Here is a 16,831-nt window from a genome sequence, read left to right as displayed (position 1 = left end):
CCCAGAGTTTGGCAGTGCCTGAAAGAGATTAGAGCCTCCTGTTTAAGCTTCCTTCTAAAGGCCTTAGATCACTCACAGCAATTAAAGAATGTCCCATTCATGATGTCAGTAGACTTGTAGGTGAAAATGGAGAAGGGTGATTATTAAAATAATCAATAACACACACAATGCCTCTTTCAAAAACTTTAGTATTTGTAGCCACAGTGTGCGTGCTTCAAAATACTCAACAATTACAAATAAATAATTTTATTATATAAACAGGATGCATACACAGAAGTATTAACCGAACAATGTCACATTCAAACTTGGTGTCACTTTTTGTTTTAGAACAATGACATGTTGACTCTTGGGGTCCCTAACAATGGTAAACTTGATGGTAATGCTTGAGGTCCAGAAAAGGTGTAATTTGCATGACACTAGCACCCAGGGCGGTAACTACACATCACAGGGCCCCATAGCAAAAATGTGATGGGGGGGCCCCTCATTGAGCTGTGAGTAACAAAACAAAGATCCCAAATACTCCTCTTGTGCCTGTAGTCATATCTACGCTGTAGACTTCACAGGGCATTAGAGTCAACTGCAACCAAACCAACACTTAATAATACAGTACTGCATTATATTCACATGTTTTATGTTTAATTTGCCTCAACAACCCAATGAGGCCCGCTTACACCCCCAGGCCCCAGATCAGCCAACTGGGTCTCTATAGATATAATTATGCTACTGCTAGTGCCCCTAGATCGCACTGAGGAATATAGAAATTTCCTCTACTCCTTAGCAACATCTGGGGGCACTAGTGCCGTGCAAATTAATTCCACCCAAGTATATGCTGTATGGAAGTTTCATTAATAAACCCATTGGGGTTCAGAAAATGACAATAATAAGTTGTAACCCCAGAATGATGACATACTGACACATTGGGGTACAGAACAATGACACTTGTAACCCCAGAACGATGACATGCTGACACATTGGGTTCCAGAACAATAACACATGTAGCCCCAGAACAATGATATAGTGACACATCAGGGTCCAGAACAATTACACTTGTAGCCCCAGAACAATGATATAGTGACACATCAGGGTCCAGAAAAATGACACTTGGAACCCTAGAGCTCTGACAAATTAACACTTGGAGCCCCAAAACAATGACACACTGACACGTGAAGTCCCAGAACAATGAATTAGTGACACATCAGGGTCCAGAACAATGACACTTGTAGCCCCAGAACAATGATATACTGACACATCAGGGTCCAGAAAAATGGCATTTGGAACCCTAGAACTCTGACAAATTAACACTTGGAGCCGCAAAACAATGACACACTGACACGTAAGGTCCCAGAACAATGACACATTATCATTTGGCTGTGGGTCTCAATTGTAGCACCAGTTATGTCTAGTTTGAGCCAAGCTAGATAATAAAGTCACCTATATAAGTGTTGATTGGATTGTGACATATTTGAGGAATGCATAGAACTCCAGTTTGTCAGATTATTCAGCGTTTGCCTCTTCTAGGGTCTTGAAATAGCCAATACTCTCCATTTTCAGTCATTAACTCTGTTGCATATAGACTTTTTGAGTTAGTAAACATAGGACCCTAAGCACTGCATTGTCTATGGTGCTGACTGCCAAGTAGACAAACAGTGACATCCTTGGACTGAACTAGCTCCATGTTGTTTGAGGATCATGTTGTACAGTTCTAGATATATGGAGTTTAAACTGCCAGTCTGTCCCCGGTCTTCAAGAGCTGTCAGGAATCAGCCAGTTTAGGAATTTCATGGACACCTCAAATCCCAGGAAACAGGCCTAAGACAAGATCAAAATATTTGAAGAAGTTTAATATTTGGATAGAGCTTTATATGTTTAATATGTGCATCATGCTAGAGACATTAACATAGGAGGCTTTATTATAAACTAATGAAAGTGCAAAGTGTTAAGTGCAAAGTGCAGTAATCCACAGCATCCGATCAGAATTAACCTTGTACTAGTGTTCCTTCAGTAAAGAGAATTTATTAGTTGCTGTGACTTCCTGCCCTTTGCACCTTGCACGAAACTGTCATCTTCCTTTTTGGGGGTGCTGTGCTCCTGCGTGGCCACCTGCTTGATTAAATCTGCCAGTAATCATGAAAATAATAAAATATAAGTTTTAGGGTAATTAAAGCTGATTTCCAAGCAGATATTAAAATGTACTATTGAATCCATCATGTATTCATGCAAACAATATGACATGTATTTTTGCATAGAACCAGGGTAAGTACCAAAACCTGTCTTGATTTCAGTCTCCTGTAATCCCCTGCACAGCACGCCCAGACTATGAGAGATAGGGTCTGAGCCAATTAGGGATCTCTTGCTTTGACTGCACTGTAATATGCTTAGAGATTGATAGAGTAAAAGATGCTCTTATCAGTGAGCTGCTGCCTACTGCTCCTTCTTAGTCCATTTCCAGGGTGGGGTGGGACCTGGGCCAGGCTGTATTTTTTAGCTTAAAAGAGAAGCTGAACTCTGGAAGCTGTGCCCAAAAAAGGCAGACAAAGAACTCTCCATTATTGGCCGTGGTTTTCCTGCAGCAGAGTGTTCCCCATTACTGACTTACTATGCCTTGTTCTGCACTGTCTCTGAGTGGAGGCAGCCATCTTGGTAGAGGCAGGGCTTTTCTTCCTCATGTCAGAGCCTCCAGGAAGGAGAACTCTGAGCAGCACCGTAGTAAAATCACCAAATCTCACTTGAAATCTGCTAAGACTCACACAGTCAGAAGCAGCAGTGCCTAGGATCCCACACTGCAGATACACAGCTATGAGGCTGTAGACACAGGAGTGCTGAGACACCCTCACATATCAGGAAGTGCACTGCTATTTTAGAATGAATTCCAGACAAAAGGTAATTTATTTATTTTTTTACTGTCCAGGCATAATTAAAACTTCTAGCTGTTCCCTTAGCAAATCTTTACTTTTTTAGTTCAGTTCCACTTAAATAGTTTTTTTTCCTTTTTTAGTTATAGTGGTGAACGGTTAGAAAGGTTTGTATTGCTGTCTGTGCCTTCTGGGGAGCTTCACTCCTCTATTTTGACCATTGCCACTGGGACTGATAGTAAGAGAAAATCTAAACGCATACGTTGTCATGACGCATCTAATGTTTCTAAACGCATTGTATGTTTCATAACAACTGCATAATCTGTCATGAGGTCCTGGACTTGTTTGTGGTCTCTGGCAGGGGTGTTTGGATCACATGACCTGCTGAGTAGCATCATGTATCTTTTGACTGGTAAGGCAGTTCACATATATGTTTTTTTACCTGTATAAATAGCTATTAGCTTTAAGTTGCCTTCAGACATTAGATAGCAGTTAGTAAAAAAAAAAAAGTACAATCTGGCTGATGAACAATGCTCTTTCTTATAATAGACTTTAATACAAACATGGATATTTGCATCTAGAGGGAGTTCTCTACAAACATCCTCAGTACCGGATTTCCTCAGGGGGACCACATTCATCTATTGCTTCCTCAATACTCACCGCATTGGCTGGGAAGGCTCGCAACATGGCCGCTGTAAAGCCCTTGTACAGCCCTCTGGGCCCTTCGTTTCTCAGTACTTCTCTCAAGACATCCAGAGCACCTCTGTATTGGTCAGCCTGAGCTGGAATTAGACCAAAAAGACCATTCAATACCACAGTGCAAATTGGTGTGTGTGTATGTTGTGTCAAGACAAGCTTAAAGCTGGTCGTACACCCTACAGTCTGGTTGTACACTCCTCTTCAGATTTACCAACAACTATAATGCCAGGGCCTGCCTGATTAGATGCAAACTGAATGGATTGTTTAGGTAGATGATGAATCTAAAGGTGGCCATACACTCTACAACCATCGCAAGACTTTAGCCTTGCGATGGTTGTACAGGGATTAAAAAAACGTACGATCTGCCTATCTTGGACAGGCAGATTGCACTCTCGATCATCGCAAGCCCGCCCCCCTGAGCAGTGTATGGGCACCATTAAGGTGCCCATACACTGCTCGATTCTCGTACGAGATCAGTGTATGGCCACCTTAAGGGAGGTCGTATGAAGAACGTGTAATCGGGTTGCAATGTGTGTGGCCATATATCATCTATGTAAAAGGGCTGTTTACAAAGAAAATCACCAATTAACTAACAGCTGTACCCAGTTAACACCTTTGTCTCATTTTCTTGCAATGGGAAAGCTTAGGATCTATAGCCCAATACCTGACACCCTGAATAATTGTGGGTGTATGCCTTCCCTACCTCGTCCATGTCATGCTGAATGAGCTTATATGGATCAGAGTAGTGTAGGTTCTTTTTGCACCATGGGAAATGACCCATTGAGTCATTCTGGGTGTCATGCTGAGAAGGCGCGATGTGAGGTTAGTACACGTTTGCTTTGATTTATTTTTTATTACTGTACATGCAGCATAATATGTTAAAAAGGCAGCGCAAGCTGAGATACCTGTCTGAAATCGAGACTTTAGTACGTCCATCGGAATGGCCACTACCCAGTTACACATGCCGGCCACACCTCCTGCGAGCAAAATACGCTCAACGCTAAGATTGCTGATGCTGTGAGAGAATCAGGAGGTAAAGGGTGAGCAAAATACATGCCCTTTCATCTACAATGCTGGAATATCAATGTGTAAAATGCAGTAAGTGATACAGACAAAACAAAATTCCTTTTTCACTGAACTGATTTCCCTGAAATGTTGAAATGTGATTGACAGTTTCGGTCTGCTGGGACCATTGCATCTTCCACTAATCACAGACTCCAATAATGGAAAAGAATACTTCTTTCCAAGTAGAATTAACAGTCACTGCCTGTAAAACCTTTTCTGTTATGATATGTTGCAGCCAGCGCTGGGACAAAGTCAGCCAGCATCCAGAACGAAGATGTTTAACTGCGTCAATGGAGGTGGGGGTTAGTTCAGTAGTCGAGAGATGATATGAGGGGAAGAGGGGTTTGAGGTGGAAGGTCGGTGCTGAGACCTGATTGTAGAGCTGTCAGTCCACCTCCATCAGAGAGCTGGCTAGCAGTATACTCCAACAACTAAACATCACTTGGCACATTGAACTCTTATTCCGCACTTTAGCAGCACAATGCAGGGAGTGATTTTTCAGCAAAGAGCAGGCAAACCACTGCAGGATGGGGGCAGGCTCTGCCACTGGTCCTGGGTGACGAGTGGCACTGATTAAAGCTGCAGGGGAGGGTGGTGGCTTTATGTGGAGTGGGCTCATCAGCCTCTGTTCAGGGGTGAGAGGTACTGCTACCGGGAGCACCTGTTTGTTCTGCTGGTAAGGAGCATGCATGCAATAAGCAGGGCACAGCTCACCATGTCGTGCCTATCCCCCCCGCGCCCTATAGAAAACACTGTACCCAGGGGCAGCTGCCCAGGTGGCAGCCAGTTCCTCATTCTATCATTGTTAACTTTATCCTGAGGGCTGAGACTCCCATTTCTTGAAGCAAAAATTGTTTCTCAATTCCTGCAACATTTCAGTTCTAATCATTTTGTACCATCTTTGCATGTAAAATGATACCAGAGAAACAAATTGCAGAGTTCAGACATGAACTTATGTCAATTACCCCTGCTCTGTACCTTGCTGTTTTTGCCAGAGGGTTCTGACATTTCTAAAGATATTTGGGGGTTGATGAACATTTAAAGGTGAACACCAAGCGAGTGGCTAAGTACACAAGGAAAATACATGTGTAGGAGCAGTTTTAATTAATAAAGGATTTGTAATTCTGTGCAGCCAGTCTTGTAAATGAGGTGTCCCTGCCAAACAGAACAACCAAGAACTCCTCCTCAGCTGCAACACAGCTTATAACACCCCCAACTGATTGGATAGTGAATGATGAGTTCACCACTCTGCACCCTCTTCCTTCTAGCATATGTACTCAAGCTACTGCCATGAATATAACCAATATTACATAGCATATTCCTTTATTATAGTTGTCTCTTGCATATGTTTGAAATTGTAGTTTTACTGCATGTACATTTGTTCTGTGCGAATGGGGCAAAAATGAATGTTAGCTGTTTAATCATTTCCAGGTTGCATATTATATTAGGAACATACGGCATTATGGCCACTAGATAGAGCTGAGGATCATTAAAAATATATATATTTATTTCCTATAATCCTTAGCTCCATCTAGTGGTCATAACGGGGTATTTTCCTGATTCACTTTATTCATATGAAGGAATTTCATTCGACCTGGAAACAAATATACTAATAACATTTGTTTTGACCCCATTCACACAGAATAAATGTACATGCAGTTTTGCAGGATGAATGGCTCTGCAGATTTTTTTAATAAATACAACCCAAAGTAACAATTTGCTTCAATATTGATAAATAATGTTTGAATGCCTTATTCTCTAATCACCTTTGGCCTTCTGGTGTAAGCTTCTGTTTCATCCACTCGTAGCTCATGAAGTACATTCCAGTGGCGGGGATATCTTAGGAAGTATATGGAGGGTGATGAGAACAATGACATTATACCAGCAATCCTATGCTAATATCCCTCTATGTCAGGATAGCTATCTACTACATAGGGGTCTATTCACTAAGCTGCCGTAGGCAGCCAAGTGAATGACCGACCTAAAGCGAAGTGAGCTGAACTCTGAAATCAGCCGTACATCGGGTGGCTTTGGGTCGGCCGAACATGCTCAGCATGTTCTAGTGATGGAATAGCCGAATGCCGCCGAGCATAATTGTGGCCATAGGAATGCATTGCTAGATTCCTATTGGCTATTTCAATTTGCAATAGCAAACTAGCATTGCACCCGCCCTCTGCTGCAGTTCTCCATCAGGTCCACTACTGATTGACAGCAGCCGGGAGGGAGCGGGAGACTCCCGGAGCGCAAGGGAGAGTTAGGCTGTCTGGAGATCAATGTCCCTGGTTAGCTGGTAACTAGGGACGCTGATCTCTCTGCAAGTGGCCGGAGCCAGCCGTAAGATCACGGCCAGCTTCAGCTTTCAGCGCGGCTCAGCCGAGCCGAGGCATATGCCTTCGGCTCGACTAAGCCGGTCGGCCAAGTTCGGGAGCTGTATGGGCTATAGTGAATAGCCCGTACAGCAGCCCTTCGGTTCTACTGAACCGAAGGGGTCCTGGTGCCGAAGCTAGCCGAAGGATCAGCCGAAGCTACTGCTAGATCCTTCGGCTGCTTCGTGAATAGACCCCATAGAGTATATCTTTCTTTGGATTGTAATGATGTCATCTATTTGACTGCCAGGAACAGAAAAACCATGAAATCTAAATATTTGGCACATAAAATATAATAGATTTTCGGATATTTGCGTTGGGATTACCCTTTGTGGTTATGTTAGATAATATAGAGTTCTCTATTGAAGTAGTAAGTGGTTACCTCTTAGTAGAGTGAGCACAGTCCCTCGATACAAACTCTGGATACCTTGCTCCCGATACAGTTGTTGGGCACAATCTAGGGGTCCTGCAAATATTTTCACTGAGCTGTTTGCCTGAGCCTGAGAGAGAGAAGGATTAAAGTGTAACTCACTTTTCTGTTTAGTTTTGTTTACAGGGGAGTAGTAAGAAGTCTGTTCTTTCCTTGCTGTTTGTATCCCGGGAAATTTTGCTTCCTGTTCCCAAGATACAACAGAAAGCGAGTGGAAATTTCTCCAAAGTGCGGGTAAATCCCCTTTCGACCGTTCCCCACTGGAAGATGTCCCCTCACCTCCTGTTCCAGTGACTATAAAATTGGATTTCCCATCACCTTCAATCCTGGTAACAACATCCACCAAGACCAGTTGGGTAAATCTCCCAAGATAGCAATACAAAAAAACTGACAGAGGTTCTAACTTTTTTCTACTCTAAATCTAGATAGGAATGAGGAAAGGAAGAGAGAAATGGAGTGACAAGGAGAAAGGTGCTGAGAGAAGGGGAAGATTTATTGGCATACCTGAAGCGATTATATATACGACTGTAGTTTCAAATGATTTGCCAACCTTGAAAAAAGTTACAATCGGACAACTGATTACCCACAAAGTGGTAATGAAATTGTAAGATCGGTCCGTATAGTCGAAATCGATCAGCAATAATGGTTTAAGCCCCAATTGACCAGCTCCGATCCTATGTGACATACATTTAAACAAACAGAATCACGTGAAAAGTTTGTGCTGCCATAAACATAATGGGGGAAATTTATCAAAACTGGAGCAGACAAAAACTGGAGCAGATGTGCATGGCAACCAATTAGCTTCTCTCTTCAGTTTGTTCAGTTAAAGTGACATTAAACCCTCAGATTTTTTAACATAAACCAATACTGTAATGTGTGCCTTACTGTAATCCATGGTTGTTTCCCTTCTCTTTGCTGCTCTTCCTTTTAAATCCTCATGTTTTCTCATGCTTGGGGAGAACTTCCCTTTTCAGCTCAGGGCCTCTTCCTGTAGTGCTGGCTCAGGTTACAGCCTATAGAAACTTATACACAGACACCGTGTATCCATTCCTGAGACAAGGCAGTCTGCTGCAAAACAGAAGTTCTGCAGAGCATGAGAACAGATACAGATTTAAAAGGAAGAGCAGCAAAGAGAAGGGAAACAACCATGGATTACAGTAAGGCACACATTACAGTATTGTTTTATGTTAAAAAATCTGAGGGTTTAATGTCACTTTAAGATTTAAAAATGAAAGAGAGAAGCTTATTGGTTGCCAAGCATAGCTGCTCCAGATTTTGTCTGCTCCAGTTTTGATAAATTCCCCTCAATGATCCTACAGTTCTGCCTACATTCATGCGATCCAATTAACCCCCCCTTAGAATCGCCTGGGTTTGAGTTAAAGCGACTTACAGGGGTAGACTGACCTGAGATCCAAGAGGTTGCATTACTTTCTATTTTCCCGGGTTTTCAGCCATTTAACCAATGGGCATTTACGCCCAGATTCAATAACAGGCTGTGCAGATCCTGGCATGATGTTTTAACTGGAACATTTTATAGGATTTATAATGGCCTACTTTGGGTTTCAATCTGGTCTGTGCTATCAAAGTGGTCACCTCTACCTCATAGACAGACGATTTAAAATTTCATTTTGGAGGAATGAGGGCAGTACTCCGTTCATCAGAGCTTCCCCATTCTCCTTGCTCAGTTTAGGGTTCAGCAGACCTCATTATCATCACAATGTTAGTGACAGGTTCTCTTCAATGAGCAATAGATGCATCTTGAACAGCTTCAGTAATGCTACCTGTATATAAGATTGAATTTTTAGGGAAACTCACAATAATTCTAATTCATTAGACAGGATGCAATGTATACGACATCCGACCAAAATGTATCATTTATAGATTGGACTACTGCAAATTAAAAATCTGATTGGTTGCTGTGAGTTGCCACTCTGTGCACATTAGCTGGTGTTGGCAAATTTGGCTCTCACCTGTAGCAAACACTTGATCCGCTCCACAGGAATGACGATAACTGCACCGAAGATTCCTGCCAACATTCCTGCCGCAAACACCTGGTGGGGTCTGGAATCATCGCAATCAAAGAAAAGGAAACGTAAGCAGGTAGGTCTTTTAGAAGTGGACCTGTCACTTCCACCCAACAGGCAGTCATATCTCACCTTAGAGGCTCATTTGGACGATTCTGCTGCAACTTCTTTCCCAGACTAAATCCAAAAAACGTGACTGCCATTATAGGAGTCACACCAGCCAGCGGGGCCCCCATGCCTCTGTAGAGACCCCATAGTCCCTGAGGGAGAAGAACAACATATATTTTGTGATGTTGATGCTCAATCCTTAGTGGACCTAATTTATCAAAATTAGAAATCTTCTTGTCACCCTTAAGAAAAAAATCTAAAATTTTCATTCTCCAATAGTACAGATGATGCATTCTGTTCCAGGCGTCTCTGAACTTTTCAACTTCTGCAAGTTGGCAGGTGATAGTGAATGCCATGCATGATCATTAGACTATATTCACAGAGCAAGGTTTATGCAGGTGTGATTCCAATAAGGCCCCGTTTACACAGCGGCTGTTCGGCCGCGTGGATCTGCCAACATGAACGATCCCATACATTGCTATAGGGACCATTCATGCGACTGCGCGGCTCAGCGCGATCCGAAACGCCCCCCACCCGAACTGCTCCCTGCACAATTTTTCCCGCGCTGATCAGTGCTGTTTCCATAGAGCTTTCAATGGAACCGCACTGATCAGCGCGGTTTGGGGCGTTTTTAATTGTGTTTCAGTGCTAAAATGCAATTAAAACCTCCCAAAACCTCCCTTTTTAAATCAGTGTGGTAACCGCGCTGATCCGCAACCACCCTGGTGTGAATGGGCTTTTAAAAAAAATCAGGCAGATAATGAGTTCTAGAAGCATGCTTCTAATTTATATAGGGGTCTATTTTTAAACAATTCATAGAGCCATTCCCCCTGTGAATCTCTGTGAACGTTTGTTCTTCCTGAATAGAGGCAAACATGAACAGTATTAGCATATTATTTTTTTCAGGTTCAATAAATCACTGCATTATAGCCACTAGATGGAGCTGAGGAGCAAAAGAACCTATTTCCTATGTTCGCCAGCTCCATCCAGTGGCCATAATGCAGTGTTACATTATATTACATTCAACCTGAAAAGAAAATATACTACGAACATTCGTTTTTTGCACAGAGTAAATGTTCAGAGATTCACATGGCGAATGGCTCTGCAAATTGTTTATAAATAGACCCCATAGTCTTGTGTCACTGTTGATACATAACAGCAAAAGACCTGGTATACCAAAGAGTCTGGGGAAAGAACTGGCACAAACTGTGCTTCTGATATCATCCACATTGCTTAAACCCTTTGATAAATAAGCCCAGCATGTTTATGCCTGAGAGAGGAGAAGCTGATATGAATCACATAGTGTCACATGTGACAAAATATCTGCAATATAAAGTAAAATGAAACAGCGAAGAAATAACTTTTTACATTCTTAATGCCATTGCGTACTGTGCAGTGGGAAATCAAAGGGCCCAGCACCACATGCTTAAAGTACAGCAATCAGGAAAGAAATAGGGAGGCTGTCATTGTCTAATTTTACATCTCAGTCACTCACCCAAAAGAAGCATGCAGCAAATGAGAGTTGGAATAAAGTCAAAATTACTCATCTCCCTAGTTGTAACTCTGAAAGTACCAAAAGACTTTAGGCTGGCCTCACACCTGTGAAATGTGTTAATACATGCACATTAATGCTCACCACACGTGTTACAATCTTATTGTACAATCTCCTTTAGATCTACCAACAATGTAATGCAGAGGCTGGTCTTACTGGATACCGATTGATTGGATAGGTAGGTCCTCATATTACATTTTTTTTTTTAATCTAAAGTTGATTGTACAAAGATTTTAATGTGTATGGTGACCCTAACACGTGTTACGCCACTCGTTAACATTGTCTGCGTTAAGGCAACCCATTCATTTTAAATGAGCTACCAATGCAATGCATTGCACAAAAAACCCACCTCACCTTTTTTCAGGATTGCACCGCATGGCAACACCAAGGTTGTGTAGTCCCGTGCATAGCAGCTTGCTGCAACGCAGGTGTGTTGCTTTAGTGTGTCGCAATGATATTCAAACTGAATGGTGCATGAACTACCACTATTCATCGTGCGTTGCAATTGCTGTGCTTGTTACCGCCACACAAAGCTGTGAAGCTTTCTTAACAATAAGGAAAAATGATTGTTTCAGTTAAATGTGGGATCCGATTGGCTTAATCTCCTGGTGCTTTCTTATATCTGCTTCACTTCCTGTATTATAAAATAAAAAAAGGTCCTGGGCTGTTTTTACCCTAATGCAGAGAATGCATTAAGGTAAAAAATGCCCAGACCTTAATACTACTTTAAGGTGCCCATACACCTTACGACTATCGGCCGAATTTCGTTTGCGATCACGTTTTCGTCCGATATTCGTAAGGTTGATGGTGGAGTCTACAACCACAAATACTGTATAATTGTACGACATTCGTCTTTCCAGCATGCTAGAAAATTTAGGTCGATCGTACGATTTTCGCAAGGTTGGTGGCGTTTCTGTACGTCAAAATTCGTACGATCAACACTGCTCATGCGAAAACGAAGATCCGTGCGTTCGATTAACGAAATTCGTCCAGGTGATTTCTGCTAAAGACCGCTAATTAAACTGTGTGATGGTCGGGGCAGGATGGGGCCGCCGTACAAAGATCGTACGGCGGTTCGATCATCGGACGAAGATGAAGGTGTATGGTGCCCAATTTGTAAAGAAACTGCCAGGTGGTTTAACTCTACAATTTCCACCAAAATCATCAGTTTCATGTGGAGTGACCCTTTCATATGGACACAGACATGCTACGTCATTGGATTAGTAAACTACTGCAAGTCTGAGCACTCTTCCCTTAACAGATTCCATTTAAGGGTGTTTGCACACAACAACCTAAATTTAGACACCAGCTGCATGGATTTGTCAATGAATAAAGAGAAATCGGAAGGGTTAACAGTTGTAGATGATACATTATAACTGTCCAGTATACGATTCTATCCGCTATGAGCCAGACATAACGTGCCCCCCGTAGGACTATGCATTGGGAATAATTTTGCCATACGTCGACTGTTTTGTTTCTGCAGATGTTTGGAAACTGATGTTCTGTCTTAAATAGTGACATCCCATCTTCTTCCTGATTGGTCACGGATCCCGCCCTGGCAGACAGCTGGCTCTTGCGTCTGGCTCTCGCCCCAGTTCAGGATGAAGGGGGTGTCTGTTCCTGTTTTACTGCTGAGTTAGTGACTCACATACGGGACAAGTACGGGCGGAGGGTAAAGTACAGATCGAGGAGGCCCCACCAGCACTAAGGTATGGTACAAAAATCAGGAAATTGACAGCAGCGTTTCTGTCCTCCTTTCACTGACTGCAATACCAGGAAATTCTTTATTCCCTGGGGACGGAAACTTCACTCAATCTAACGCAGTTGTGGTAAACTTGGTTAATACAGGAGGGGCCTTTACTGGGGCCCCTGACATCAACAAAGGGTTGCGCATAATAGTCAAAGCATGTAATACTACAAAAGACTCTCAGAGACTGGGGATGTACTAAAGGAGATGGTCAGAAACTGCAGACTTCCCACAAGAACCGTTCAGAGACTGGGCAGGCTACAGGTGTGGTTGGAGCAGGGCCCGATTATAACCAGCTGATGCCCTTAGCAGTAGCCCAACATGTTTTTTCACATTTGACATGTACTAGTAAACCAGCTTTAATGATGTATGTCCCATGATGTGCTACATTAGTTAAAGCTGTCAGTTAGGTTTGCCACCTTTTCTTCAAGCGAAACCTGAACACGCTAGCGCTGCGCTGAATTTTTTTGGGAGAATATACAGGAGACAGCTAGGAGAGAGAGAAAGGAGATAATTAGTTTAGTAGCCTTACACTGACCACCAATGTAATAGATGTATTCTCACTGACCGGCAATGTAACAGAAGTATATACACTGACCAGCAATGTAACAGAGGTACAGTATATACACTGACCAGCAATGTAACGGAGGTATATACACTGACCAGCAATGCAACAGAGGTATATACACTGACCAGCAATGCAACAGAGGTATATGCACTGACCAGCAATGTAACAGAGGTATATACACTGACCAGCAATGTAACAGAAGTATATACACTGACCAGCAATGTAACGGAGGTATTCACACTGACCAGCAATGTAACAGTGATATTCACACTGACCAGCAATGCAACAGAGATATTCACACTGACCAGCAATGTAACAGTGATATTCACACTGACCAGCAATGTAACAGTAGTATATACACTGACAAGCAATGTAACAGTAGTATATGCACTGACCAGCAATGTAACAGTAGTATATACACTGACAAGCAATGTAACAGTAGTATATGCACTGACCAGCAATGTAACGGAGGTCTATACACTGACCAGCAATGTAACAGGGATATATACGTGTGTATATATGTGCTACACTAAATATTCTCATAAAGTAAATCCAATGATTACACTAAACAGTGTCAGCTGCTGTGCTATAAATAAGTGAATTGATAAATCGTGTGCACTGCGCTACTGCTCATAAACGTGCATAAACTTCCAAACGATGTGTACATTTTCATAAACGTGTAATACGGAAAGGAGGATTTGTTTCATCAGAAGAGTGAATATCCCATCTATGAAAGACACTTACCACAATTACGTTTATTGAACCATTGAGTTATATGATCATGGATCTCTGGTGAGTGTGTTCTCAGTGACCTTAACACATCGGGAGTCGGGAGCACTTTATTTCAGAGGATCATTGTCACATTGTGGATTTTACACAAAAGCACTTTACACCGATTTACTAAGGACTGTTATTGAATATTGTCATATTGATTATTATTATGTTTGAAAATTTATCTTTATGAAAATGTACACATTGTTTGGAAGTTTATGCACGTTTATGAGCCGTAGCGCAGTGTACACGATTTATCAACAGAGGTTGAACCACCAAAGGAAAGCTCTATCTGTCCCCAAAAAAGGGTATAAAATTAATTTCAGTACAGCGATGCATGACGGAATAAATGTGAATATGAATACTGAAAAATGGCCTGGACAGGAAGGGGGTATTAACACCACGGTCAGCAAGTGGTTAAATACAGTTTTAGTTAAAATATTTTTTTTTTAAATGTCCACACCCTTGTTCTAGCTTTCCACCTGTTCAGCTCATGCCAGAATTAATGCGGCATAAATTATAGTAGGATCTTGGGGGAATGTACAGGAAGACATGGCCAATAAGGGGTCTCCTGACATCACTCCCACTAGTTCAACAGGAATTATGTGACCAGGGTCTCAGTGTTGGTCATGTGATCTTGCATTGAAGGGATCTATATTAGACGCAAAAAAATTGTTTCGTTTTGGATCAGTTCTGATTTTTATTTATTTTTTTCTGATTTTGGATCCGAAATTTGATTCAGCTTGTTATTCGGATTTCGGATCCATCCGAAATTTCGTTTCGGAACAATCCGAATTTGTTCGCATTCGGACGCGTTCAAATTCGGAAATTGGGATGCAGCTAAATGTTCGAATTTAAAGAAATTCGTATGAAAAGCCATTTTTGACAAAATTGACATGTCTAATTTATATTCAGGACTTGGCATGGATTGGAGCAGGTTAAGGGGAGACTTAGCCTAGTGTTTTTGTTGGAGAGGTTTGGCATTATTGCCTGTCCTGGAAGAGAGGGAAGTTTACCTAAATAAGACACTGACAGCAATAAAGAGCTGACTAAAGTTCTATCCCTTTCCTGCTGTATTAAAAATATAATAAAAGTTTTTTGCTGGAGTTGGTCTAAATTGCTGTATAAATATACCGGCAACCTCTTTTTTTTTATCCTGTGAAACCCTTTAATACAGACACATCAGAATCATTACTCATTTAAATATCACCAAATCATGATTTTTTTAAATTCCTGATATAATATATTCTGTTAAATTCTAATTAGGGATGTTCAGATACCAGTTCAGATACCGGTGCCGATACTTTGCATTTTCATGAGAACTACCAGGGTTGCAACGGTTGCAGCTGGGACCTGGCTCTGGCACTCCACCACTGTCCTGAAATCATTAGTCTGTATTGTTTTAGAAAAACTGTCACATGACAATAAACAAAAATGTATCAGTACTTGTATCTGTGAGTACTTGGACCAGTATCAGTACTTGGACTTGGAAAAATGGTATCGGTGCATCCCTTATATATATTTATAAAAACAAAATCATACATTAAACCAGAGATGTACAAATCCCAGGACCTCCGTGTGCTCCTTACAAATGACAGCTGCCTCCTAACTTATGAATTTTTCTCTAGTCTAGTCCTGGAGCGCGAAAAGTATCTGTACTTGTACCGAGTACGGTACTTGGTATCGGTGCATCCCTAACAAATTCCTTGGGGGGTTGATTTATAACACTTCTGTACGGATGCCATTTGCATGGCACTATCTCCACTAGATGGCGATGAGGAGTATAGGAATGCTCCTTAGCGCCATCTGGTGGCAGTAGTGCTATGGGAACACCATGCGCCCAGCTATACACTGAGTGGAAGGGTTATAAACTCCCCGGTGACTTGTTATACATCTGTAATATCACAGGTCTGTAAGATGCAAGAATGACAGCCACAGGCATGACTCCCAGAGACAGAGACATGATGGAATTTGTAGTTTCACCACCTAAATTCCTGATATAATATATTCTGTTAAATTCTAATTAGGGATGTTCAGATACCAGTTCAGATACCGGTGCCGATACTTTGCATTTTCATGAGAACTACCAGGGTTGCAACGGTTGCAGCTGGGACCTGGCTCTGGCACTCCACCACTGTCCTGAAATCATTAGTCTGTATTGTTTTAGAAAAACTGTCACATGACAATAAACAAAAATGTATCAGTACTTGTATCTGTGAGTACTTGGACCAGTATCAGTACTTGGACTTGGAAAAATGGTATCGGTGCATCCCTTATATATATTTATAAAAACAAAATCATACATTAAAACAGAGATGTACAAATCCCAGGACCTCCGTGTGCTCCTTACAAATGACAGCTGCCTCCTAACTTATGAATTTTTCTCTAGTCTAGTCCTGGAGCGCGAAAAGTATCTGTACTTGTACCGAGTACGGTACTTGGTATCTGAACATCCCTACTTCTAATGTTAGAGGTTGATACATACCTGCTGCGAGATGATCTTTCGGAAACAGTCTGCAGTGCTTTTATAACGTGGGGATACGCCTACCTCAGGCCGAGCCTGAATCTGTAGATTCACCTGCAATGACATTGTTGTTACATAGCTAGGTCTTCAATTAATGTAGAGAGTCACATCTTCTGAAAACACTA

At 41.9% G+C, this 16,831-nt stretch overlaps 2 protein-coding genes across 2 annotated transcripts in view; one reads left to right on the top strand and one right to left on the bottom strand.

Annotated features, from left to right (window-relative positions):
- Positions 1 to 1,694: 1,694 nt before the first annotated feature.
- LOC108789230 (mitochondrial carnitine/acylcarnitine carrier protein-like) overlaps positions 1,695 to 16,831 on the bottom strand; it is an 18,847-nt gene continuing 3,710 nt past the window's right edge. Inside the window, exons 2-9 of the mRNA XM_018559190.1 lie at positions 16,668 to 16,760; positions 9,569 to 9,696; positions 9,383 to 9,473; positions 7,365 to 7,482; positions 6,383 to 6,455; positions 4,457 to 4,566; positions 3,513 to 3,634; positions 1,695 to 1,809 (exon numbers count right to left, since the gene is read on the bottom strand). Of these exons, the coding sequence (XP_018414692.1) occupies positions 1,744 to 1,809; positions 3,513 to 3,634; positions 4,457 to 4,566; positions 6,383 to 6,455; positions 7,365 to 7,482; positions 9,383 to 9,473; positions 9,569 to 9,696; positions 16,668 to 16,760 (801 nt within the window). The 3' untranslated portion in view covers positions 1,695 to 1,743. The remainder of the gene's footprint in view (positions 1,810 to 3,512; positions 3,635 to 4,456; positions 4,567 to 6,382; positions 6,456 to 7,364; positions 7,483 to 9,382; positions 9,474 to 9,568; positions 9,697 to 16,667; positions 16,761 to 16,831) is intronic.
- LOC108789201 (deoxyribonuclease gamma-like) overlaps positions 12,785 to 16,831 on the top strand; it is a 23,040-nt gene continuing 18,993 nt past the window's right edge. Inside the window, exon 1 of the mRNA XM_018559153.1 lies at positions 12,785 to 12,805. The gene's annotated coding sequence lies outside the window, so the exon portion shown is untranslated. The remainder of the gene's footprint in view (positions 12,806 to 16,831) is intronic.

This window comes from Nanorana parkeri, unplaced genomic scaffold (genome assembly GCF_000935625.1).
Source record: "Nanorana parkeri isolate BGI_ZX_2015 unplaced genomic scaffold, ASM93562v1 scaffold380, whole genome shotgun sequence".
Classification (NCBI taxonomy): Eukaryota; Metazoa; Chordata; class Amphibia; order Anura; family Dicroglossidae; genus Nanorana; species Nanorana parkeri.
The sequence above is the reverse complement of the archived record's forward strand: the minus strand, read 5'-3'. Positions and strand labels throughout refer to the sequence as shown.